The sequence below is a fragment of the Pan paniscus genome, chromosome 13 (assembly GCF_029289425.2).
Source record: "Pan paniscus chromosome 13, NHGRI_mPanPan1-v2.0_pri, whole genome shotgun sequence".
Taxonomy (NCBI): Eukaryota; Metazoa; Chordata; class Mammalia; order Primates; family Hominidae; genus Pan; species Pan paniscus.
This window is the reverse complement of record NC_073262.2, coordinates 133106550-133131243: the sequence shown is the minus strand read 5'-3', so window position 1 is coordinate 133131243 and position 24694 is coordinate 133106550. Positions and strand designations below refer to the sequence as shown.

At 38.8% G+C, this 24694-nt stretch overlaps 1 protein-coding gene across 26 annotated transcripts in view; it reads right to left on the bottom strand.

The window, feature by feature from the left end:
- The window catches only part of SP100 (SP100 nuclear antigen), a 132093-nt gene that overhangs the window by 45987 nt on the left and 61412 nt on the right, over positions 1-24694 (bottom strand). For 17 of the 26 annotated variants that reach the window (XM_034955327.4, XM_055109192.2, XM_003845958.5 and 14 more), the window contains 2 exons: positions 5374-5418; positions 1311-1385 (listed from right to left, as the gene is read on the bottom strand). In XM_034955327.4, coding sequence (XP_034811218.2) covers positions 1311-1385; positions 5374-5418 — 120 coding nt within the window. The remainder of the gene's footprint in view (positions 1-1310; positions 1386-5373; positions 5419-24694) is intronic. The other 9 variants (XM_034955331.3, XM_055109193.2, XM_063595590.1 and 6 more) reach the window with 1 other exon arrangement.

Here is a 24694-nt window from a genome sequence, read left to right as displayed (position 1 = left end):
CCACCACCAACTATGGAGAGGCAGTTGCATACACTGCTTCTGCCATTCTAGTGGGGGAATTCATAGCCAAAGGAAATATATATATATATATATATATATTTATATGTATCATATATAAAATAATATATCTAGATATATATTTATATATATATAAATATATATAAATAATCTAGATATATATTTATATAAAAATATATATCTAGATATATATTTATATATAATTTATATATATAATTATATATATTTATATCTAGATATATATCTAGATATATATTTTTTAAATATATAAATATGTATTTATATAAATATATAAATATAGATATATATTTTTATATATAGATACATATAAATATATATATATATAGAGAGAGAGAGAGTGAGTCTATATGAAGTTATGTGGCCAGAGAAAGAGTTTTAGGTGTTAAAACTCTTTTAGATGACAAATTTGTCTGTAAATTTGAGCAGGATAACAACAGGGCAGCCTGGCAGGAGATGATGTCTGTCTTCTCTGCTTGCCTCCTCCTTCATGCACCTTTCTCCTGGCTGAAAGAACAGCTCATCAGAGTTCCAGCATCAACTGCAAATTGTACAGGGAGGAGGCTTTGCATTTCAGAGCCTCTATGTGGTGGAGGTGGGGACTGAAGAGCTGACTTAGTAGAAACAGGTGTAAAGGTCTTAAAATGAACTTGAGGATGCTGAGCTGCTGTTCCAACCCTTCCAGCCAGTGACACTGGGGAAGAGGCACAGTCTACAAGAGCTCTGTGCTGATGATGCAGGAGAGGGGGCTGTCCATGGTTTTTACCGAGTCCTGTAGGAGATCAATGGAATGAGAAGCCACATGGGAAGCTGGTATTGGCCTTGGAAGGCAGCCAGTCTAGTCTAACTGACTTAATTTCACTTTACAGATGAGTAAACTGTAATTTACTTGGGGCAGACCCAAGTCCACACAATTACCACGTGGTGATGGGCAAGAGGAGGGACAGCTACATCACTTGTGAATTACATAGGTTTTGTTTGTTTTGTTTTTGTTTTTATGCCAACAACTATTTCCAGCCTTGAAAGTTATCAGTTCAGCAGAGGAAGCACTGCAAGCAGCTCCTGGGCCCTGGGGTATGGTTGCAGATTCATCACCTAGCTACTTGTTTGTGGTGTTATCATCTTTTTTTCCCTGACATATTTTGGAACTTGACTAAATCTGATATATTTCTCAACAGTAAGTACAGCTACATAAAGTATTTAGGAAAAAAATGTTTCTTACTAAGAGCATGAGAATTTAGACGTTATTTATTCAAAATGTATTTTTTTTTTACCTCTTTGTTGCCATCTTTTCTTTTGGACTTTGTTATTCAGAGTTAAATGTTTTCTAGGTCTGTCTTTCTTTCTCCCTAAGAAAATAGGAAAATATAAATATGGATGGTGTAAAAAACTCACATTATATATAATAGTGCTTTCAAAAATTTTATTTAGCTATAACTTTTCCAGAGCCTAACACACAAAGAAAAGTATGTAACACACAGCCTTGCAATTACCAAGCCTTTGATGGTTAACCTGGGTTCATCCTAGATTTTCTTTCCTTTACCGTGACATTAATCCAAATTCATTTGCCTCCCCCCAACATTAATTTTAAAAAGAATTTACGACAGTTTCATTTATATCCCAAAGAATACTGTAAGAATAATAATAATGAGGGCTAAGACTTAAGTGCTTATTATGTGCTAGACACTAACACAAGATATTTACATCTACTAATTCATTTATGAGATAGAGACTTTTACTACCCCTATGACCAATGAAGAAATTTCAGTATACAGATATTGCAAAATGAAGTGAAGCATTGCAGATTTCCTCTGGTTGTAGGCAGAAATCAATGGCAGCAATGCAAGAATTTGGATTGTCCTGCTCATTATGATGGTGAGACACTAGCCACCATCTTAGCCCTCAATGAAGGCTTTGAGGCTGAAAATACAGTGAAAATGACCAAAGACCTTATTCACATAGGTTTGGCCAAAAAATTAGGATCTAAGAAACTAACCAAGAGATTATTGTCCAAGGGGAATTTGTATAGAGATTCAAGTCCCAGAAAGCCTTAGGGTTAGGACTAACAAAGGGTTGATTAAAACACTATTTCAGGAATACGCTGTTAGATTCAGCAGGTGATGGGGGTAGGTAGAAAGATAGTGAGGTATGTGCAGGAGCATCTCATGAGTGCCATGTTTAAAGGTGCTGATCCTATCCTTCCCTTCCCTTCCCTTCCCTTCCCTTCCCTTCCCTTCCCTTCCCTTCCCTTCCCTTCCCTTCCCTTCCCTTCCCTTCCCTTCCCTTCCCTTCCCTTCCCTTCCCTTCTCCTCTCCTCTCCTCTCCTCCCCTCCCCTCCCCTCCTTCCCTTCATCCTTTCCTCCTTCCCTCCTTCCCTCTTTCCCTCCCCACACCATCTCCCTGCATTTTTCTTTCCTTTCTTTCTTTATATGGCCTGGCCACAATTTGAACTTGTCCAACCATAAATATCTTAGACAAACAAAGACTCTTTTTCTGTTCATCTATGTCTTTGGTCCTGTTGTAGTCGCCTTTCATCAAAGTCCATTGAGGACAAACAAATTAGAGGTATACAAGTAGTTTAGTTCCGTTTACTTGAGCTCTACTCACTAGAAGATTTGAGGCTTAAGATCTGCTAATACTATAGAGCTCTTGGGACTTCCTTTGTAATTATTCTTTGCAAATTGTCTTGCTCAAATATCCCACAGGAAGTAGTGTGGCTATTCTTGGATTTCCTACCCAAATACTAAAGGTTAACACCATGTTATAGAAGTTGAGTAAAGTTCTCCTCCCTCCTTAAGGCAACTGAGAAGACTTCAGCTTCAAGGTAACTAATCTTCACCTTCAGGAGTTTGAGGAAGGCAGAGACATTTATAGACTCAATCCTAGAATGTTGAGAGGGTATGAAGAGTCATAATTCCTATAGGTCTCCCTAGGGAAAGGAGGAACTCACTTAGTTCTTCTTGAGAGATATTCTGTCTGGGAGAATCACTTGGATGGATGAGTTGACCCCAGCAGGAGTGTAGTGTGGACCTCCCAGAGCTGGGAGACTGAGGGAATTGGTAAGCAGCCAGTTGAAGTTCCTGAATTAGGGGAACTTCGGTTGAGAGGTTCTCTCTAAGTTGAGTGTCTCTGAAGAACTCACAAATGAATATGGCTCATGCATCCACCATATCTAGGAGACACCAAAATCTATAAGGATGGTGCAAAAGTAATTGCAGTTTTTGCTATTCCCTTTTTTTTTTTAAAGGCAAAACCCACAGTTACTTTTCACCAACCTATATAGTATGAGGACCATTCCTGCTCCTGTCCACTTCCTTCTCCTCCTCCTCCTAGACCCAAATTAGCTGAAAGCAATAGACACTGAGTGGAGTTGGAGAGGAGGATGAAAGTAAATGCTGACTTCACCCAGCTTCCCTACCACATATTTTCCAGTTTTAATATTATATCAGCTCACGCTTTTAAATATTAAATGAGATATTACTGCTAAAAGGGACTAGCATAGCTCTAGGGCTTACCTAAGATTTCATCCATTGGCAAGAAAAGAACTATTTGAGAGAACAGGTTTGAAAAGGAAGTAGAAGGAATAAATGTGATTTCTGCTTAGACTTAACAAATCCAAGTATTTTAATAAAATAGTTAAGGTAGAGAGGCTTCCATAGAAACCAGTAGAAACATGAATGAAAAAACATCTTAGACCTGGGTAAGTACAAACTGGAATATAACCAAGATGACAGATAGGTATAGAAATAAAAATGATAGAGATGCTAGAAATATTATATGTATATACTTATTTATAGTAAAGTTATATTTAAAGTTACTTATACTTGAAAATATATCATTTACATAAACATATAGATCTATGTATATGAGGGACAGACAAATAATCAGAAGTAATGGGAAAAAATATATCCAAATATGCTTTAGCTCTAGAGGAAAAAGTGCTACTATCTCTATAGTGCCATATCAACTTGCCAGAAGTATTTTACAAGATGTAAAAATAAATAAAGAAATAAAGCATGCAAGAGAAGCATAAGTAGGATGGGAGATGGAAGGAAATAAAAGAGAGACAAAGAAGAGGAAGAAAAGGAGGAATGCAATAAGCATAAAATTCACAAGATCTGATGAAGAGAATGGACTGTCACATCTTTTTTATCTTCACAGTGTGGCATATGCTCTGATTGAGTTTGGTTCACTGCCTGTAATCCCAGCATTTTGGGAGAGCGAGGCAGGTGGATCACCTGAGATCAGGAGTTCAAGACCAGCCTGGCCAACATGGCGAAACCCTGTCTTTACTAAAAATACAAAAATTAGCCTGGCATGATGGTATGCGCCTGTAATCCCAGCTACTCGGGAGGCTGAGGCAGAATTGCTTGAACCTGGGAGGCAGAGGTTGCAGTGAGCTGAGATCGTAGCACTGTACTCCAGCCTGGGTGACAGAGCAAGACTCCATCTCAAAAAAGAAAAAAAATAAATAAATAAAATAACCCCGTGTTTCTCAGGCTTAGATCTGATGTGGCACCAGTACTCTGGCTTCCATGTAATTGATTCAAGTTCTCTCTGTCTGTTTCTCCATGTTCTGTCCTGGACTGTATTAGTTACAACACACCTTTCTAACACTTCCTCCTGTTCCCTCATTTCCTAATCAAGGCTGGCATGTCTCTGCCCACATATCTCTGTAATGCATCTCAGATTCCAGCTCCTGTCCTTGCCAAAGAGTCTCAGGTGACAAAAAGGCAGGATCTGAATAAATGGAGAGTCTGAGTTTTCCTCCACATTTAAGGGAATCAGTGACTTTGGAGGCAAACATAAAGGGCAAGTAGGCATATTGCTATTTGTCACCCATAATCATTCCTTCTTCCATAAGAATAGACTTACAGCTGAACCAAGGACTGCCTGGCCAGTGTTACATTTCTCAGCCTCGCTTTGCAGCTAGCTCTGGCTGTGTGACCAAGTTTTGGCCAATGGGATGTGGGCAGAAGACTTTTGAGTCTTTCTATTAAAATAAATAAATGGCTGGTTCTTTTGTCAATTTTTTTTCATTCCCACTGGTTGGGAGACAATGTCAACCAGCTCAGCCCTTGTGGACCCACAGTTGGAAACCTCATGTTAAGGAAGGCAGACTGCCTACCACTTCTGGGCTCTTAGATTATTTGGTTTAAGCCATTGTATTTTGGGATCTGTTTGTTACAATGACTTAGCTGGTACTCTAAAGAATCCATGAGGTCTGAAGCTACCATGGCCCATAGGAGATTCTGAGGCTGCAGCAAAGATGGGGTCTGGCAGGAAGAACAGGACCACAGCGAGTTCAAAGGAGTAAATCCCCACATTTCTTCTTACCTCTTTGGAGACCATTTACTTTAGATCTATGCCTTCTCTTTTTTCCTGCAAACAGAAAAGAAAGAAAATAATCCTTTAGAACTATAAACAAAGATTTACACACTTTATATGTCAATAGTTTACAAGTATTTAATTTTGTTTTCCTTCTACTTTTGTGGGGCTAAGTCCTCGGCTACCAACATCCCATCTTGATTGTTGTCACGCAGAAACCAATAACCACAAAGCAACCTGTTTTTACACAGTGCCAATCATTTACACTATGCTTGTACATATCCATATGTGGTCTTATCATTCACAATAAAGAAAGTTTTTAAAGTAGCTGAAATCAAGCAGAAGGTGACAGCAGCAGCAGAAGAGTACCAAGAGGGTCAAGCAATAGTAGGTCTAAGAAATCACCAGTGATGGCCGGGCACAGTGGCTCGTGCCTGGAATCCCAGCTCTTTGGGAGGCCAAGGTGGGTGAATCACTTGTAGGCCAGGAGTTTGAGACCAGCCTGATCAACATGGCAAAATCCTATTACAAAAATTAGCCTGGAGTGGTGCCATGCACCTGTAGTCCCAGCTACTTGGGAGTCTGAGGCAGGACAATTGCTTGAACCTGGAAGGAGATTGCAGTGAGCTGTGATGACACCACTGCACTTTCAGTCTGGGCCATGGAGCAAGACTCCGTCTCAAAAAAAAGAAATAAAAAAAGAAAGAAATTACCAGTAAAGTACACTTGGTGGAATTCAGAGGCATACTTTGAAGAGCTAAAGCTGTAATTGTGTTTATAACAGCCAGAACTTAAGAAATAAGTAGAAAAAAAAATCAGAGAAATGAAGACAAATTTAGAAGGCAAATAAAGGGGATTAGACATTTCAGAAATTAAAGTGAAGGACATAGATTACAGAAATAGGTAAAGGAAATAAGAAACTTTAAGAATGATTAAACAAATTAGAAAATAAGCTGGTTGCAGTGGCTCACCCCTGTAATCTTAGCACTTTGGGAGGCCGAGGCAGGTGGATCACCTGAGCTCAGGAGTTTGAGACCAGCCTGGCCAACATGGCAAAACCCCATCTCTCCTAAAAATAAAAAAATTAGCTGGCATGGTGGCACATGCCTGTAGTCCCAGCTACTTGGGAGGTTGAGGCAGGAGAATCACTTGAACCTGGGAGGTGGAGGTTGCAGTGAGCTGAGATGGCTCCACTGCACTCCAGCCTGGGTGACAGAGTAAGACATTGTTTCAAATAAAATAACATAAAATAAAAATTAGAAAATAATCAATGTAAGTGAACAAATTATTGGAGTTCCCAAAGAAGAAAATCAAAATAATAGAATAAATACTTGATGAAAAAAGTCTGTGGAATTATAATATAAATTGAAATGTATACATCAAAAGTACCTATCTCTTCACCCTGTGACAGAGAAATTGACCCAAAACAGCCAACACTGAGATATATTTCCAACAAATTTACTGGACTTTAAAGATAAATAAAGAATTGAATGGGCGGTGTAGGCAAAAAGTTATTTTCAAGGGAGACTTATTGGCCACAGAATTTTCCACAGCAACATTTAATGCCATGGGAGAGTGGAGAAAAACCTATAAGATATTTCTAGAAACAAAGAATGAGCAAACTATTTTTCAGGTATAAATAACACAAACACATAATTTTGAACAGAAAAATTCTTGGAATGTAGTTTCTGAGTCCTTATTGTGAAAATTACTAGAAGATATACTTCAGCAAACTAAGGTAGAACTGAAAAATTCTGGCAAAAGGACAAAAATAAAAGTGAGCAGTAGGGTGACAGATGAGAATATGAAATGCATATGCTCTGACAATATAGAAATAGTATAATAACAAAAAATATGAGAAGGGTTAGGTGCAGTGGCTCATGCCTGTAATCCCAGCACTTTGGGAAGCATAGGTGGAAAGATCGCTTGAAGCCAGGAGTTTGAGACCAGCTGGGGCAACCCAGCAAGACCTCGTCTCTACAAAAAATTTGAAAAATTAGCAAGCTATGTTGGTGCACACCTGTAGTCCTAACTACTCTTGAGGCTGAGGTAAGAGGATCACTGGAGCCCAGGAGTTAGAGGTTGCAGCTAATATTGCACCACTGCCCTCTAGCCTGGGTGACAGAGTGAGACCCTGTCTCTAACCAAACCAAACCAAAACAAACAAACAAACAAAAAACAGGGAGGAGAGAGCAAAAATAGGCTGTAGGGCAAGTTCTTTGTTTATTTTATAGGTAGGAATCCAAAGGTATTGTGTTGACAAATCCAAGAGTAGATGTAAAGCAAGGTTAATGGCTGAAAGGTAAACACGGTAATGGCACAGCCTAAAATTGGATGGGAGAGGAAAAAGACTGGACAATGGAATGGCACACAGGCTGATTTTATAAATCTTCTGGGTGGGAAACTAAAGGATACTGTCTAAAATAGAGCACCAAAGGAATCATATAAAGGTAATCCTAAAAGTAATCACTAGAACAAAAATGCAAACCTTCTTTAAATTGGAAGTATACACTCCTAACCACTGAAAAAATAGGAAATGAGTGTGGGCTGCTTACCCATTCATTTATTTCAAGGAAAAGACTCAGAGGTGGCTCACATATCTTCTGCTTATATGCCATTGGCTAGAACCTAATGACATGGTCAGAGCGAACTGTAAGGAAGGCTGAAAGTATCGTGATATGGTTTGGCTCCGTGTCCCCACCCAAATCTCATGTTGAATTGTAATCCTTGTGTGTTGGGGGAGGGGCCTGGTGGAAGGTGATTTGGATCACGGGGGCAGATTTTCCCTTTGCTGGTCTCATGATAGTGAGTTCTCACAAGATCTGGTGGTTTAAAAATGTGGCACTTCAGCAGCCAGCACTGGGACTCACAACTGCCTAACACTCTAAGTTCTCTGGGCAGGGGAAGGGTGGCATCCATCTCTATAGCTCCAGGCCATGCTTCTCCTCTGCTGGAGCCAGGGAGGCTGGATGGCTTGGTCCCAAGATGTGTCCCTCACAGCCCAACACACTGGCTGTGGCCTACTACAGCCAGAGTGCCTCTTCAGGCCTGACCCTGACTCATCCTTCCTCACTGGGTGGGGCTTCCCTGCAGGAACTCCAATAACTCCAGCCAGAGGCTCAGGGACAGAACCCAGATGTCCTTGGGCCTGAGCCCATAGCAGAAAGGCCGCAGTCTCCATGAACCAGCAGACTTAGCCTTTCCTCCTGGTAGTTCTGAGGAATCCGTGCAGCCCAGACAACTGGGTTTCACCCCACCCCCAAAGCACACCTCCTACACCAAGGGACAGTCAATGTGCTTCATTGAATAAAGCCTCCAAGAAATATGGGACTTTGTAAAAAGACCAAACCTATGACTGATTGGAGTACCTGAAAGAGATGAGAAGAATGGAAACAAGATGGAAAACATACTTCAGGATATTATCCAGGAGAACTTCCCCAACCTAGCAAGGCAGGCCAACATGCAAATTCAAGAAATACAGAGAACACCATCTAGATACTCCACGAGAAGATCAATCCCAAGACACATAATCATCAGATTCTCCAAGGTCCAAATGAAGGAAAGACCAGAGAGAAAGGCCAGGTCACCTACAAAGGGAAGCCCATCAGACTAACAGCAGACCTCTCAACAGAAACTCTACAAGCCAGAAGAGATTGGGTGCCAATATTCAACATTCTTAAAAAAAAATTTTCAGTACAGAATTTCATATCCAGCCAAACTAAGGTCCACAAGTGAAGGGGAAATAAAATCCTTTTCAGACAAGCAAATGCTGAGGGATTTTGTTACTACTAGGCCTGCCTTGCAAGAGCTCCTGAAAGAAGCACTAAAATAAAGAAAAAGCCAGTACCAGCCACTGCAAAAACACCCTAAAAAATAAAGACCAGTGACATTATGAAAAAACTGCATCAACTAGTGTGCAAAATAACCAGATAGCATCTTGATGACAAGATCAAATTCACACATAACAATACTAACCTTAAATGTAAATGGGCTAAACGCCCCAATTAAAAGACAGACTGGCAAACTGGATAGAGTCAAGACCCATTGGTGTGCTGTATTCAGGAGACCCATCTCACCTGCAAAGACATGCATAGGCTCAAAATAAGGGAATGGAGGAAAATTTACCAAGCAAATGGAAAGCAAAAAAAAAAAAAGCAGAGGTTGCAATCCTAGTCTCTGACAAAACAGACTTTAAAACAACAAAGATCAAAAAAGACAAAGAAGGGCATTACATAATGGTAAAGGGAAAAATTCAACAAGAAGAGCTAACTATTCTAAATATATATGCACCCAATACAGGAGCACCCAGATTCATAAAACAAGTCCTTAGACTCCCACATAATAATTGTGGGAGATTTTAACACCCCACTGTCAATATTAGACAGATCAATGAGACAGAAAATTAACAAGGATATTCAGGACTTGAACTCAGTTGTGGATCAAGTGGACCTAATAGACATCTACAGATCTCTCCGCCCCAAATCAACAGAATATATGTTCTTTTCAGTGTCACATGGTACTTATTCTAAAATTGACCACATAATTGGAAGTAAAATACTCCTCAGCAAATGCAAAGAACTGAAATCATAACAAATAGTCCCTCAGACCACAGCACAAACAAATTAGAACTCAGGATTAAGAAACTCACTCAAAACCACACAATTACATGGAAATTGAACAACCTGCTCCTGAATGACTCCTGGGTAAATAATGAAATTAAGGCAGAAATCAAGAAGTTCTTTGAAACCAATGAGAACAAAAAGACAACGTACCAAAATCTCTGGGACACAGCTAAAGCAGTATTAAGAGGGAAATTTATAGCACTAAATGCCCACATCAGAAATCTAGAAAGATCTAAAATCTATACCCTAATATCACAATTAAAAGAGCCAGAGAGACAAGAGCAAACTAATCCAAAAGCTAGCAGAAGACAAGAAATAACTAAGATCAGAGCAGAATTGAAGGAGATAGAGATATGAAAAACTCTCCAAAAAACCAGGATCTGGTTATTTGAAAAAATTAACAAAATAGATAGACTGCTAGATAGACTAATAAAGAAGAAAAGAGAGAAGAATCAAATGGACACAATAAAAAAAGATAAAGGGGATATCACCACCGACCCCACAGAAATACAAACTACCATCAGAGACTACTATAAACACCTCTACACAAATAAACTAGAAAATCTAGAAGAAATGGATAAATTCCTGGAAACATACACCCTCCCAAGACTAAACCAGGAAGAAGTCAAATCCCTGAATAAACCAATAACAAGTTCTGAAATTGAGGCAGTAATTAACAGCCCACCAACAAAATAAAGCCCAGGACCAGACTGATTCACAGCTGAATTCTACCAGAGGTACAAAGAGTAGCTGGTACCTTTCCTTCTGAAACTATTACAAACAATTGAAAAGGAGTGACTCCTCTCTAATTTATTTTATGAAGCCAGCATCATCCTGATACCAAAACCTGGGAGAGACACAATAAAAAAAAGGAAACTTCAGGCCAATATCCCTGATGAACATTGATGCAAGAATTCTCAATAAAATACTGTCAAACTGAATCCAGCAGCACATTAAAAAACATATCCATCATGATCAAGTAGGCTTCATCCCTGGGATGCAAGGCTAGTTCAACATATGTAGATCAATAAATGTAATCCATCACATAAACAGAACCAAAGACAAAAACTACATGATTATCTCAATAGATGCAGAAAAGGTCTTCGAAAAAATTCAGCATCCCTTCATGTTAAAAACTCTTGACTGGGCACGATGGCTCACGCCTGTAATCCAGCACTTTGGGAGGCCAAGGTGCGTGGATCATGAGGTCAGGAGATTGAGACCATCCTGGCTAAAATGGTGAAACCCTGTCTCTATTAAAAATACAAAAAATTAGCCAGGCATGGTGGCGGGTGCCTGTAGTCCCAGCTACTTGGGAGGCTGAGGTAGGAGAATGGTGTGAACCTGGGAGGCGGAGCTTGCAGTGAGCCGAGATCACACCACTGCACTCCAGCCTGGGCAACAGAGTGAGACTCCGTCTCAAAAAACAATAACAACAAGAACAAAAAAACCCAAACAAACAAACAAAAAAACTCTCAATAAACTAGGTATTGATGAGACATACCTTCAAATAATAAGAGCTATTTATGACAAACCCACAGCCAATATCATACTGAATGGGCAAAAGCTGGAAGCATTCCCTTTGAAAACTGGCCCAAGACAAGGATGCCCTCTCTCACCACTCCCGTTCAACATAGTATTGGAAGTTCTGGCCAGGGCAATCAGGCAAGAGAAAGAAATAAAGAGTATTCAAATAGGGAGAGGGGAAGTCAGATTGTCTGTACTTGCGGATGACATGATTTTATATTTAGAAAACCCCATTATCTGAGCCCCAAAACTCCTTAAATTGATAAGGAATGTCAGAAAAATCTCAGGATACAAAATCAATGTGCAAAAATCAGAAGCATTCCTTTACACCATCAGTAGGCAAGCAGAGAGCCAAATCATGAATGAACTCCCATTCACAATCACTACAAAGATAATAAAATACCTAGGAATACAACTAACAAGGGATGTGAAGGACCTCTTCAAGGACAATTACAAACCACTGCTCAAGGAAATAAAAGAAGACATGAATAAATGAAAAAACATTCCAACCTTATGGCTAGGAAGAATCAATATCATGAAAATGGCCATACTGCCCAAAGTAATTTATAGATTCAATGCCATTCCCATCAAACTACCATTGACATTCTTCACAGAATTAGAAAAAACTACTTTAAATTTCATTTGGAATCAAAGAAGACCCCATACAGTCAAGACAATCCTAAGCAAAAAGAACAAACCTGGAGGCATCAGCCTCCAGGTTTGTAGTATAATTGACGTCAAATTATATTACAAGGCTACAGTAACCAAAACACCCCCATGGTACTGGTACCAAAACAGACATGTAGACCAATGGAACAGAACAGAGACCTCAGAAATAACACCGCACATCTACAACCATCTGATCTTTGACAAACCTGACAAAGACAAGTAATGGGGAAGGGATCTCCTATTTGATAAATGGTGTTGGGAAAACTGGCTAGCCATATGCAGAAAACTGAAACTGGACCCCTTGCTTATGCCTTACACAAAAATTAACTCAGGATGGATTAAAGACTTAAAATGTATAACCCAAAGCCATAAAAACCCTGGAAGAAAACATAGGCAAAACACTGAGGACACAGGCATGGGCAAAGACTTCATGACAAAAATGCCAAAAGCAATTGCAACAAAAGCAACAATTGACAAATGGGATCTAATTAAACTAGAGAGCTTCTGCACAGCAAAAGAAACTATCATCAGAATGAACAGGCAACCTACAGAATGTAAGAAAATTTTTGCAATCTATCCATCTGACAAAGGTCTAATATCCAGAATTTATAAGGAACTTTAACAAATTTACAAGAAAAAACAAAACCATCAAAAAGTGGACAAAGGATATGAACAGACACTTCTCAAAAGAAGACATTTATGTGGCCAATGAACATGAAAACAAGCTCAACATCACTGAACATTAGAGAAACGCAAATCAAAACCACAGTGAGTTACCATCTCACACCAGTCAGAATGGCAATTATTAAAAAGTCAAGAAACAACAGATGCTGGTGAGGCTGTGAATAAATAGGAACACTTTTACACTGTTGGTGGGAATGTAAATTAGTTCAACCATTGTGGAAGACAGTATGGTGATTCCTCAAGGATCTGGAACCAGAAATACCATTTGACCTAGCAATCCCATTACTGGGTATATACCCAAAGGAATATAAGTCATTCTACTATAAAGACACATGCACACGTCTATGTTTATTGCAGCACTATTTGCAATAGCACAGTCATGGATCCAAACCAGACGCCCAACAATGATAGACTGGATAAAGAAAATGTGGTACATCTACACCATGGACTACTATGCAGCCTTAAAAAGGAATGAGATCATGTGCTTTGCAGGGACATGGATGAAGCTGGAAGCAATCATCCTCAGCAAACTGACCCAGGAACAGAAAACCAAACACTGTATGTTCTCACTCATAAGTGGGAGTTGAGCAATGAGAACACATGGACACAGGGAGGGGAACACATAGGGCCTGTTGTGGGGTGGAAGGTGAGGGGAGTGAATCTAGAGGATGGGTCAATAAGTACAGCAAACCACCATGACACATGTATACCTATGTAACAAACCTGCACATTCTGCACATGTATCCCAGAACATAAAAAAAAAATGTGGCACTTCCCCTTAGCTCACCCTCTCTCCTGGGTTGCCATGGTAAGATGTGCTTGCTTCCCCTTCACCTTCCGCTGTAATTGTAAGTTTCCTGAGGCCTCCCAGCCATGTGGAACTGTGAGTCAATTAAACCTCTTTTTTTAAAATAAATTACCCAGTCTCAGGTAGTTCTTTATAACAGTGTGAGAATGGACTAATACAGATAGTCTCAGCTAGGTAGCCACTAGCTAGTTGTAACCACTAGAAGAAAAATGCAAATCTTCCTTAGTATCAGAAGTATACACATGCACATAAAATGCATAGAAGACAGAATGCAGAGTGTTGACTTTTAAAAAATCCAAATCCCTAGAATATATAATATAAACCAATGTGACTAAAACAAGATCAAACGTCTTGGGTCTATCAATAAAAGTAAATGGGCTTAACTCACTTATTTAAAAAAGAAATTTTGAGAGACTGAATTACAAAGTAAAACCCAACATTTTATCATGTATAAAAGACTCATTTAAAAACCATATAAAACATTGAAAATAAATATATAGGCAAAGATATATTCAGTATACATCAATAAAAGATATCAGGGACCATGTAATTCAGGCCAAAAAGTTTTAAGAAAGTAGAAATTATAGGAGATGCAATAAGAAATGGGTAGAAACACACTATTAATAGAAGACTTTATTTTTGTTTATTTTAGCCCATGAGAGATCAGTGTAGAAAACAGAAAAGGATGGAAAACCCAAATGATTTGTTTAACAGGATCAATATGATTGATACATGTTGAACTCCATAGCCAGAAAATAGAGTATACACATTTTCCCCACCCTCTGTTAAATAACTGAGTCAAAGAGGAAATGCAAATCCAAATTGCAGGATATTTAGCAAATGACAATAATAAAAAACATTGCCTATGAGAAGCTATGGAAGACTGTTAATACAGTGCCCAAAGGGAGGGGAAAAGTCTTAGCTGGGTGTGGTAGCTCATGCCTGTTATCCCAGCTACTTGGGAGGCTAAGATGGGTGTATCATTTGAGACCAGGAGTTCAAGACCAGCCTAGGCAACATAGTGATACCCCATCTCTAAAATAAAATAAATAATAAAATAAAATATTGGGACCTGGTGCCATGTGCCTGTATCCCAGCTACTTGGGAGGCTGAAGCAGGAAGATCACTTAAGCTGAGGAGTTCAAGGCTGTAGTGACGTATGATTACACCACTGCACTCCAGCCTGAGTGACAGACCAGGATCCCTATCTCCAAAAACAACCAAACCAAACCAATAAATAGCCTTAAATAATGAACCAGTGGGAAAAAAAGACACCAACTGAATTAAACATATGCCTCGGAAAAGTTAGAACAAGCACAAAAAAGTAAAGCAGATTATATGATTATATACCTGGAAAACCCAAGGCAAGCAATTAAAAATATACTATCATAATAGGAAAATTTAGTAAGTTTCAAAATTAAGATATAGAAATGAGTAGCTTTCCTATATGGGAGTAAAAACCAGTTAAAAGATATAATGCAAGGGAAGACCTCATTTATAATAACAACGAAAGCACACTGCCACCAAAGCTCAGACTAAGTGTAAAGAAAGTCTGCATCACCCACCCACATGCAGGAAATAAATGTAAAAGTTCCACTGAGGGCACAGAGGACCCTTGAACAAATCGATCATCATGGCGTGTTCTTGGAGAGGCAGTCTAGCATCATAAAGATGGGAGTTCTCCCTATGTTTATTTATAAATTTAACACAATCCCACTAAAAGTACCAATAGATTTTTAAAAAGTTGAGTAAAGCTAATTGACACACAATCTTCATTATTCACAGATTCCAAATCTGCAAATTTGTCTATTAGTTCAAATTTATGTGAACCCTCCAATCAATACTCATGGCACTTCCCTGGTCATTTGCAGACATGCAGTGTGGCAAATTATTTGAGTCACCTATGCATGCTCTTAGCTGAGGTCAAACAAGGTGATGCTTTGCCTTCTTGTTTCAGCGTTCACACTGTAAACAAGAGTCCGTTTGTGGTCTATTTACTGCCACTTTTTTGTGTGCGTTTTTGTGCTTTTTTTGGTAATTTCACTATATAAAGTGGCACCCAAGTGTAATGCTGAAGAGTTGTCTAGTGTTCCTAAGTACAAGAAGGCTGTGACGTGGGACAGAAAGTACATGTGTTAGATGAGCTTTGTTCAGGCATGAGATATAGTGCTGTTGGATATGAGTTCAATAGTAATAAATCAATGTGATATTACATAAGGTGTCTTTATACAGAAACACATATAAAACAAGGTTATGTATTGATCAGTTGAGGAAAATATGATCAGAGGCTTCGAAAAACCTTATTCTGTATTTCTACTAGAAGCAATGGTTCAATATTTGCTAAGTCTATGTTCATGGTGACTTTATAGAATATAACTATCAGGAATAATGAGAATTGACTGTATATGTGTATATGAATACATACCCACACATATCTGCATTTTCAGAATCTACCCACTTTTGAACGCTTCCACTGCTACCAACTTAGTCCAATTCACCGTCACCCTTCCGAGACCATTGCAATAGCCTCCTTACTCCTGCCCCATCCTTGCCCTCCTAAAGTCTATTATCCATGTAGAATCCAGAGGATGTCCTCAAAACATAATTCAGATTATAGTCCCCAGCTCAAAACTCTCTGATGTCTTCTTTTACTTAAGAATCCAAAGTCTTTGCCATGGCCTATAAGTTCTATATACCTCTGAGAAACCACTTCCCGCCCAACCCCTCTCTACCTCTCCAGCCAGTGGTCTCCCTTGCCGTTGCCTAAAGGACCATGTATAGTCCTCTCTCAGGTCTTTGCAACTGAGGTTTTCTCTGCCTCAGCTCCATGGCTTAGTACCTCACTGCATTTAGATTTTGAGTTACATGCAGCTTGTTAGCAAGGCTCTCCTTGGACACCCTACATAAAATGGCACATTTCTGTCACTGTACACCTCCATTATTCTTTATTTTTCTTTATGACATTGTCACTATCTGAAATATTATGTACTTATTTGTGTACTGTCTATATACCCTAAGTAGAATGTAAGCTCGATGAGATTTTTCTCACTTCTTTATCCCTATTGAGCAGCATTGGAAATAAGGATTTGCTGAATAAATGAATAAAGGGTCTAAAAAGGAAAGAATAAATAGTGAGATATCTCTATGTTCGTGAATAGAAACGGTCAATATTTTAGAGACGTCAGTTCTCTCCACATTTATTCTATGCAATTTCAATAAAAATTCTACAGGGTTTTCAAGGGTTGACAAAATGATATTAAAAGTTATAAGAATGATAAAATGGCTGTAATCGCCAAGACAATTTTGAAAGAGAAAAAAGTTGAGAGAACTTACCCTACCTGATATTAATACGTTATAAAATTATAGTATTTACTAGAGTGTGATATGTATTGATGCAGAATAGATAGGGCAATGGATCAGACTAGAAAGCCCAGAAACAAACCCTATATGTATATATATATGTAAATGGCAGCTTGATGCATGTTATGTGTGACATTACACATCAGTGGAGAAGCTAGGACAAATGGTTATCCAGGTTGGTAAAAATTAGACCCTTACATTATGCCACACTAAAAAAAAAATCAATTCCAAAAGAATTAAATATCCAAATGAGAAAACAAATAAGAATGTCTCCACCTAATATTCCCAAAAGCAAATCTTGAGATAGGGTTTTGTTTTCAGTAGGTTTATTTTTCAAGTGATCACAAGGATTAGGAGTGAGGAACCAGGAAGAGGGAAAGGATGAGAAGGGAAGCCAATTGGGCTGGTCACCAGTGTGGTCAACTGAGCCTCACTCTTGCTGGGGACTCTCTGAAGAACCATAATGAATGATCCTCAGGCTGCCCATCTTAGGAATGGAAGCAAGAGTATTTATTCACTGGATCTGACTTTATTGGTCAAGATGTTCAATAAAGTAAGAAAAGTATTAAAATATCTTGGTAACCTGAGATTAGGCCAAGATTTCTTAAACAAGATTAAAAAACATAATTATAAATGATAAAACAGACCAATTACACAAGGATAAAATATTCTGTACATCAAAAACTTACAATCAAGTGAAATGACAGGTCAAAAGGTGATATCAAAGAGGCTGGGGGAGTTTTTAAGAAACGCACACACATGGCACATGTATACATATGTAACTAACGTGCACAATGTGCACATGTACCCTAAAACTTAAAGTATAAAAAAAAAAAAGAAATGGAGATCAGGCAAGGCCTCTCCATGGAGGAGACACTTGAGCTGAAACATGAATAAGAAGAAACCATTCCTACCAGGTAAAAGCATCTTATATAGAGTCAACACGAAGTGCAAGGGTTCTGAGGCTGAACACTACTTGGTTCATTCAAGGAAGGCCAGAGTAGCAAGTGAGGGGGTATCATAAAGGATGAGGTTTAAGAGCTGATCAGGGGCAGCCTGCGTAATGCTTCATAGGCACAGTAAGAAGTTTAGACTTTTTTTTTCTAGGTTCAACTGGAAACTTTTCTAGGTTCGACTGAAAACCACTGAAAGGCTATAGCAGTTGGGTGGCCAACTGCTGAATGGAGAATAGGTTCTAGTGGGCAAGAATGAAAGCAGAGAGACCATTTAGGAGGACTCTGCGGTATTCCACATGCAAGATAATAGGGCTTGGGCCGGGGCAGTGGCAGGGGAGATAAAGAATGGACAAATCTGATATATAGTCTTGGAACTTGATGATAGAGAGAGTGCGAGGGGTTAGCATAGAGGGAAATCAAGCACACCTTCTACATTTTTGGCTCAAACTTAGTAAATGTAGTGCCATTTACTGAGATGAGGATTACTGATGAGGATGACAAGTTTGGGAATGAGAATCAAGAAATGTGCTTGACACATCAGATTTAAGACACCTGTTAGACTTCAGGTAGAAGTTTGGAGTAAGAAGTTGAATTTATGACTTCGCAGTTGAGGAGAGAGAGAAGAAAAGAAATATAATTGGTAGTCATTCACATATTGATAAAATTTAAAGAACAGGACTGGATGCAATTCCTAGGGAGAGAGTATAGAGACAAGGAAAGCACTCAGGTCCAATCCGTGGGGCACTCCAATATGTAGACATCAGGAAGCCACGAAGGGACCACCACCACCACCACCAACACCACCACCAATACTACCTCTATCCACACTACCACCAACATCACCAGCAAATGACCAGGAAGGAGCTATATTAGCCAGTAGGAGATTGGGGTGTTCCAGAAGACAAGAGAAGAGAATGCATCCATCCACATGGCCCAAAGGAGACCACCTTCTCCCAGTTCACTCACCTGATCACGGTCATGCCAATATTTGCCAGGTGTTAAGAGGCAAAGGGCAGCCACAACTTCCAGTCAGAAAGGCCATGAGCAGGTGATCACTGAAGGTCATTCTCAGACAAGCCACACCAGCTCGATCTCTTTGACTGGAGGAATCAGCTTTTTGGAAACAGATCTTTTCAGGCCTCAGACCTCAGGCTCCTGGCAGGAGATTTGCCTCCCCTTCCACCATTGCTCTACACACCTGCTGTCTACCCCCTACCTCATCTGTGAAGCCAGCAGGACATCCACCCTTGACCAATCCTTAGAGTCTTCCTAGGGAGAAGCCCGGCTGCCTACTGAGAACATGTAGTCTAGAAGCAGACTGGCCACCATAAATGAGATCCACAGAGAACCTGAATTAGCTGACAATATTGATTACTATGTGATTACTTATGACAAAGAGCAAGCAATGAAAAATCCCTGATCTTCTAATTTATAGGTCTTGACATTTCTTTACCCATCCTTTTATTTTTAATGTTTTTTCTTTGCTTGCGCTAAGTACATATTTTGTACAATCATATATTTGGATTAAATTTTCACAAGCTGGTAGAATTAATTTATTCATGCAAATTACCCATCCAATAACTATTTATCGGGCACTTACTGTGAATCAACCCACTATCCTAGATGCTGAGGATACAGTTGTGAAGAAAACAAAGTCCTTGCTGGAGTAGAGCTTATGGTCTAGTGGGGAGACAGCAATGAAGAAATAAACACAGAAGATGGCAGAGTGTTTTGTGGAAAAGTAAACCAGAATAAGAACTTCAGGGAGTGGTGAATGGGGCTAGAAGTGTGTGTGGGAGGAGGATGTGTTATTTTATGTAGAAGAGCCAGGAAGAACTTCTCATAAGTCAGCATTTGAGGAGAGGCCTGACAAAAAGTCAGAGAGTAAGCCATGAATCCTGTCCTTCATTGGTCAAGATGCCCAAATCATGCTCTAGAAAGACTATTGCAGGCTCTGAGCACACTGCCTTATCCTGTGGAACTGGGAGTCACTGTGAATTGTCTTGCCATGTCCTATAGACTGAGCTATGGTGACTTCATCTCCCACCAAAAACATTCCACCATCTTCACTGTGAGCATGGGCTTGGCCAAAATCTCTCAAAATCTTGGCATCTGTGCTGAAGCCTTCCACACTATTGGTTGGGGGATCGCTTTAAATCTGGCTGTTTCTTCCATTTCACTGGATTTCCTATTTTACTCCAATAGTGATGGACAGTTTTGAAGCCTGTTTGTACGTCCTAACCCAAAACAGGTACCCTGAAGGAAGACTGAGTCTTTAGTACAGCTGTGGTCTAATTTACAAGGAAAGAAAAGTTGTGGGAGGGTTGGGAGTGTGAAATAGACAAGTAGAACAATACAAAGGGAAGCGTGATGAGGTCCATAGGATGAGGCCTGGCAAATGGAAGTGGTATAAAGAAAGGCCATCAGTATTTTGAGATAAAAGAAAATAAAATGCAGAAAGTATTTTAATGATGCTGGGAATAATAATTAGCCTATAAACAGTAGCAATGCCTATAAAATATTACACAAGATGTAGTGTTAAAAGAAAGACACCATCAGCATCTTCACCTAAATACTGAACTAACTTCACGTTATGTATTTAGGTGAAGACGAGACAGAAAGGAAATCTGAAAATAAAATGATATGGGATCTGGAGCTCATTCAGAATGGAGAATGGGAGAGCTGTAGTTGAAAAATCTATATGCATCCTAGGCCGGGCACGGTGGCTCGCGCCTGTAATCCCAGCACTTTGGGAAGCCAAGGCGGGTGGATCACCTGAGGTCAGGAGTTCGAAACCTGCCTAACCAATATGGTGAAACCTCATCTCTACTAAAAATACAAAAATTAGCCAGGCATGGTGGTGGGCACATGTAGTCCTAGCTACTCAGGAGGCTGAGACAGGAGAATTGCTTGAATCCGGGAGGCAGAGGATGCGGTGAGCCGAGATCACACCACTGCACTCTGGCCTGGGTGACAGAGCTGGACTCCATCTCAAAAGAAAAAAAAAATCTATATGCATCCTATTTCACTGTTTTTAGGTGAAATTCATTTCAGGCACCTCTATTTTTCCCAGTAACATTGAGCTCCATGGGCTTACATTTCTTGTAAGGCTAACTAATGAATTCCACAGACCAGATTTTAAAAATGTAAGTCTTCATAACTAACAAAAGAAATTGCTGAAGGAGATGAAAGGAAAGGCCCCTCGACCCATAGTTGTGGAAGGAGAGAGAACATTCTGCACCACAACACTAACATAAAGAATCTGATTTGACAAAGTGTTAAATTGAGAAATTTCAAAAGAAGATCAGTCTTACTCTCTTGCAAAATATGGAAGTGTGTCTTTTCATAACCGTTACTGATTTGTTCTGTTCTATGTTAACATAAACTTGTCCTTAGGAGAGCTATTTGAAGAGGTTTTGTAATAATCCCACAAAATAGAAAATTACTGCCACTTCTCATGAAACCAGTTTCCAAAGAAACCTGTAATTCTGATCGATGGTTTTATTTGATAATTTTTGGGCCTGGCCATAATATTTTAAGTGACATCTGGATCCCTAAACTTATAAATGCTTGTAAAATTTTATATTAACTCAGTGGCATTCTGATTCTCTCATATGCAAGTAGGTAATAAATTGACTACAGATTTCCTTTTAAATAAAGATTTTGAGAGTCTTGTCTCATTTAAATTCACTCCAGTTATTATGTAATAGAAAAAAAGATATTCATAGCAACACATAAATTTATACAATGTATAAAACTTTTTAAAAATGCCAGAATTGTACAAAAAAAATTTTTCGTGGAAGAACATTACATAAGACATGAATAAAAGAGTAAAAGTCTCTGTTCTTCCCAAATTAACCTTCAAATTCAATGCTTTTTTTTTTTTTTTTTTTGAGACAGGGTATTGTTCTGTCACCCAGGCTGGGGTGCAGTGGCGCAGTCTCAGCTCACTGCAACCTCTGCCTCCCAGGTTCAAGCGATACTCCTGCCTCAGCCTCCTGAGAAACTGGGATTATAGGCATAAGCCATGATGCCTAGCCAGTTCAATGCATTTCTGATCAGAGCTTTCAATGGACTTGGGAAGGAGTTGGGAGAGATCTTCTTGAGCTCATTCTAAAATTCACCCCAATGAAGCATCAGGATGGTTCTACCTCTGAGCTGTTCTTTCTTTTCTGTAGTGCCTTCAATTACAAAAGAAGAACATAGAATATAGACAGGTAAAGGCAGTGTGTAATCAAAGTGGTGATTCAAATCACCATGCCATAGTGTGGAGAATATTTTTAAAATTCCCACCTCACTTACACAGAAAGGCAAACCCCGTGTAGATTACATATGTAAACATTAAAAATGATCAGTTATATCAAACTTCTAGAATCAAATATAGAACAATATTTTTAAAATATTGAAGAAGAGATAGCTGTTGTAAATATGATATGGAACCCAAGAACCAGTCAGAAAAAGGCTGACAAATTTGACTACATAAAAATTTAAAACTTCTCTAGGACAAAAGATTCCCTTAACAAATCTAAAAGAAAAACAACAAATGGACAAAATACTAGCAACGTATATGACCAAGATTTAATATATATAATATTTAAGAGTTCTATATTCATTCAGAATAATAAGAAAAACACCATGACTTAAAACACTGAGAGGGCCGGGCGTGGTAGCTCATGCCTGTAATCCCAGCACTTTGGGAGGCCGAGGCAGGAAGATCACAAGGTCAGGAGATCGAGACCGTCCTGGCTAACACGGTGAAACACCGACTCTACTAAAAGTACAAAAAATTAGCTGGGTGTGGTGGAAGGTACCTGTAATCCCAGCTACTCGGGAGGCTGAGGCAGGAGAATGGTGTGAACCTGGGAGGCGGAGCTTGCAGTAAGCCGAGATCACACCACTGTGCTCCAGCCTGAGCAACAGTGCAAGACTCCGTCAAAAATAAACAAAAACACAACAGAACAAAACAAAGAAACACTGAGAGCATTCTCTGACAAAGAGTTCTATGAAGAAGAAAAAGAAATGACCGATAATAAATGAAAAATTCCTGACGACACTAAAAATGAAAACAATGCACATTAAAGCAGCTCTGAAATAAGACTTTTTATATTTCAATTTAAAACGTTTTTATTGTCCAGGTATATTAGTTTAAAAAGCAAGAAAGGACAAGTGTGTACAGAGTTACTCATTTAAATAAATAAAACTATATTCCAAAACGTGTTAATACATGCATAGTAAAATTCTGGAAAGATAGACACCAATGTTCACAAGAACATCTATTTTCAAATCAGAATAAAAAGCAAGATGAAGACAGAATAAAGCAACATGAGCATTTTGAAAAAAATAAATGGCTACTTTAAAAGGCATTCAGGTTTTATCTTATGAAAGGTGTAGAAAAAAATGCTCCTGGAACTGACAAACAAATTTAGTAAAGTTTCAGAATACAAAATCGATGCATAAAAATCAGTAGCATCTTTATACACTAAAAACGTTCTAGCTGGGAATCAGATGAAGAACACAGTCCCATTTACAATAGCCACAAAGAAAATGAGATCCCTAGGAATTCATCCAGCCAAGGAGGTGAAAGATGTCTACAAGAAGAACTACAAAACACTGCTGAAAGAAATCAGAGATAGCACAAATAAATAGAAAATTATTCTATGCTCATGGATTGGAAGAATCAATACAGTTGGAATGACTATACTGTTTAAATCAATTTATAGATTTAAGACCATCCTTATCAAAATAAAAGCGTCATTTTTCACGGAATTAGAAAAATCTATTCTAAAACTCAGTTGGAACCATAAAAGAGCCTGAATAGCCAAAGCAATTGTAAGCAAAAAGAACAAAGCTAGAGGCATCACATTGCCCGACTTCTAACTATACTATAAGGCTACAGTAATCAAAATGGCATGGTACTGGTACAAAAACAGACACATAGACCAGTGGAACAGAACAGAGAACTCAGAAACAAACCTGCTCACCTACAACCATCTGATCTTCAACAAAATCAACAAAAATAAGCAATGGGAAATGGACTGTCTATTCAATAAACGATGCTGGAATAACTGGCTAGACATACGAAGAAAAATGAAACCGGACCCATACTTCTCATCCTATACAAAAATTAACTCAAGATGGATTAAAGATTTAAATGTAAGACCTAAAACTATAAAAATCCTAGAATAAACCTAGGAAATACCCTTCCTGACATAGGCTTTGGCAAAGAATTTATGGCTAAGTCTCCAAAAGCAATTGCAACTCAAACAAAAATTGACAAGTGGGACCCAGTTAAACTAAATAGCTTCTGTACAACAAAAGAAATTACCAAAAGAGTAAACAGACAGCCTTCAGAATGGGAGAAAATTTTTGCAAACTGTGCATATAATGAAGGCCTGATATCCAGAATCTACAAGGAACTTAAACAAATCAACAAGCAAAAAACAAAAAAAATCCAATTAAAAAATGGGCAAAGGACATGAACAGACACTTCTCAAAAGAAGACATACAAGTGGTCAACAAACATGAAAAAAATGTCCAACATTACTAATCATCAGATAAATGCAAATCAGAACCACAGTGAAATACCATCTCACACTACTCAGAGTGGCTATTATTAAAAAGTCAAGAAAATAACAAATGCTGGTGAGGTTGTGGAGGAAAAAGAATGCTCATACACTGTTGGTGGGAGGGTAAAATTAGTTCAA